At 42.6% G+C, this 843-nt stretch overlaps 1 protein-coding gene across 1 annotated transcript; it reads right to left on the bottom strand.

The window, feature by feature from the left end:
• Nucleotides 1-6: 6 nt before the first annotated feature.
• On the bottom strand, nt 7-838 carry LOC121938706 (myosin heavy chain, fast skeletal muscle-like; the record flags this gene model as incomplete). Its single annotated transcript, XM_042481877.1, has 4 exons — nt 7-63; nt 177-264; nt 356-429; nt 541-838. Coding segments are annotated over 4 exons (517 nt in total), but the record flags the coding sequence as incomplete, so codon positions are not given.
• Nucleotides 839-843: the final 5 nt, after the last annotated feature.

Genomic DNA, 843 nt, shown 5'->3' with positions numbered 1-843 from the left:
TGATGCCCTCCAGCACACCGTTACACCTCAGCTGGTGGATGACCAAGTGGTTCTCCATGAGACCTGCATATTGCATAAAATAAGTCAGTGTAATAAACACATTGAGTATTCTCTTCCCTCAAAAGTGGCAACTTTTTAGAAATAAATTACAAAACAACAAAACAAAGGGAACCAACCTGGGGTCTTTGACTCATTTGGAATCAGACAGCGCACAAAATGAGGATGAGTGCTCCTCAAGTTGGTCATCAGTTTGCCCAAGTTCTCCTATGAGGTGAAATATTGTTATTTAAAACAAAAGCCAACTTCAAAATATGAGCTGAAATTATATCTTGACCTTTGTAGATGTTAAACATACCCTGAAAAGAGCAGACACAGTCTGGAAGGAACCACCCTTCTTCTTTCCACCACCCTTCTTTCCACCACCAGCCTCTGCATTTCAAACAGTGCATGTTAAGTCTATATTCATTGTTCAGGTTTGTTTACCAAAGAAAACCACATAATTAAATGAGTAAATACAATGCCATTGAGTAGTTATAGTACCCTCAGCAGAAGCATGGGTTGCATACAGCATTGACAGCAGTTTATTTGAAGCTTTCTGGTAGAGCTGAACAACTGAGTCGTTCAGAGGGTCCTTGTTCTTTTCCAGCCAGCCAGCGATATTGTAGTCCACTGTACCAGCATAGTGAACCAGAGAGAAGTGAGCTTCAGCCTTGCCCTTTCCAGGCTTTGGCTTCTCAAAGGCCTTGGTCTTGCCAAGATGCTGATCGTGCAGCTTGTTCTTGAAAGAAGTGTCTGTAGCCTTGGGGAACATGCACTCCTCTTCAAGGATGGAGAAGATGCCCA

Source organism: Plectropomus leopardus, unplaced genomic scaffold (assembly GCF_008729295.1).
Source record: "Plectropomus leopardus isolate mb unplaced genomic scaffold, YSFRI_Pleo_2.0 unplaced_scaffold31248, whole genome shotgun sequence".
NCBI lineage: Eukaryota > Metazoa > Chordata > Actinopteri > Perciformes > Serranidae > Plectropomus > Plectropomus leopardus.
The sequence above is the reverse complement of the archived record's forward strand: the minus strand, read 5'-3'. Positions and strand labels throughout refer to the sequence as shown.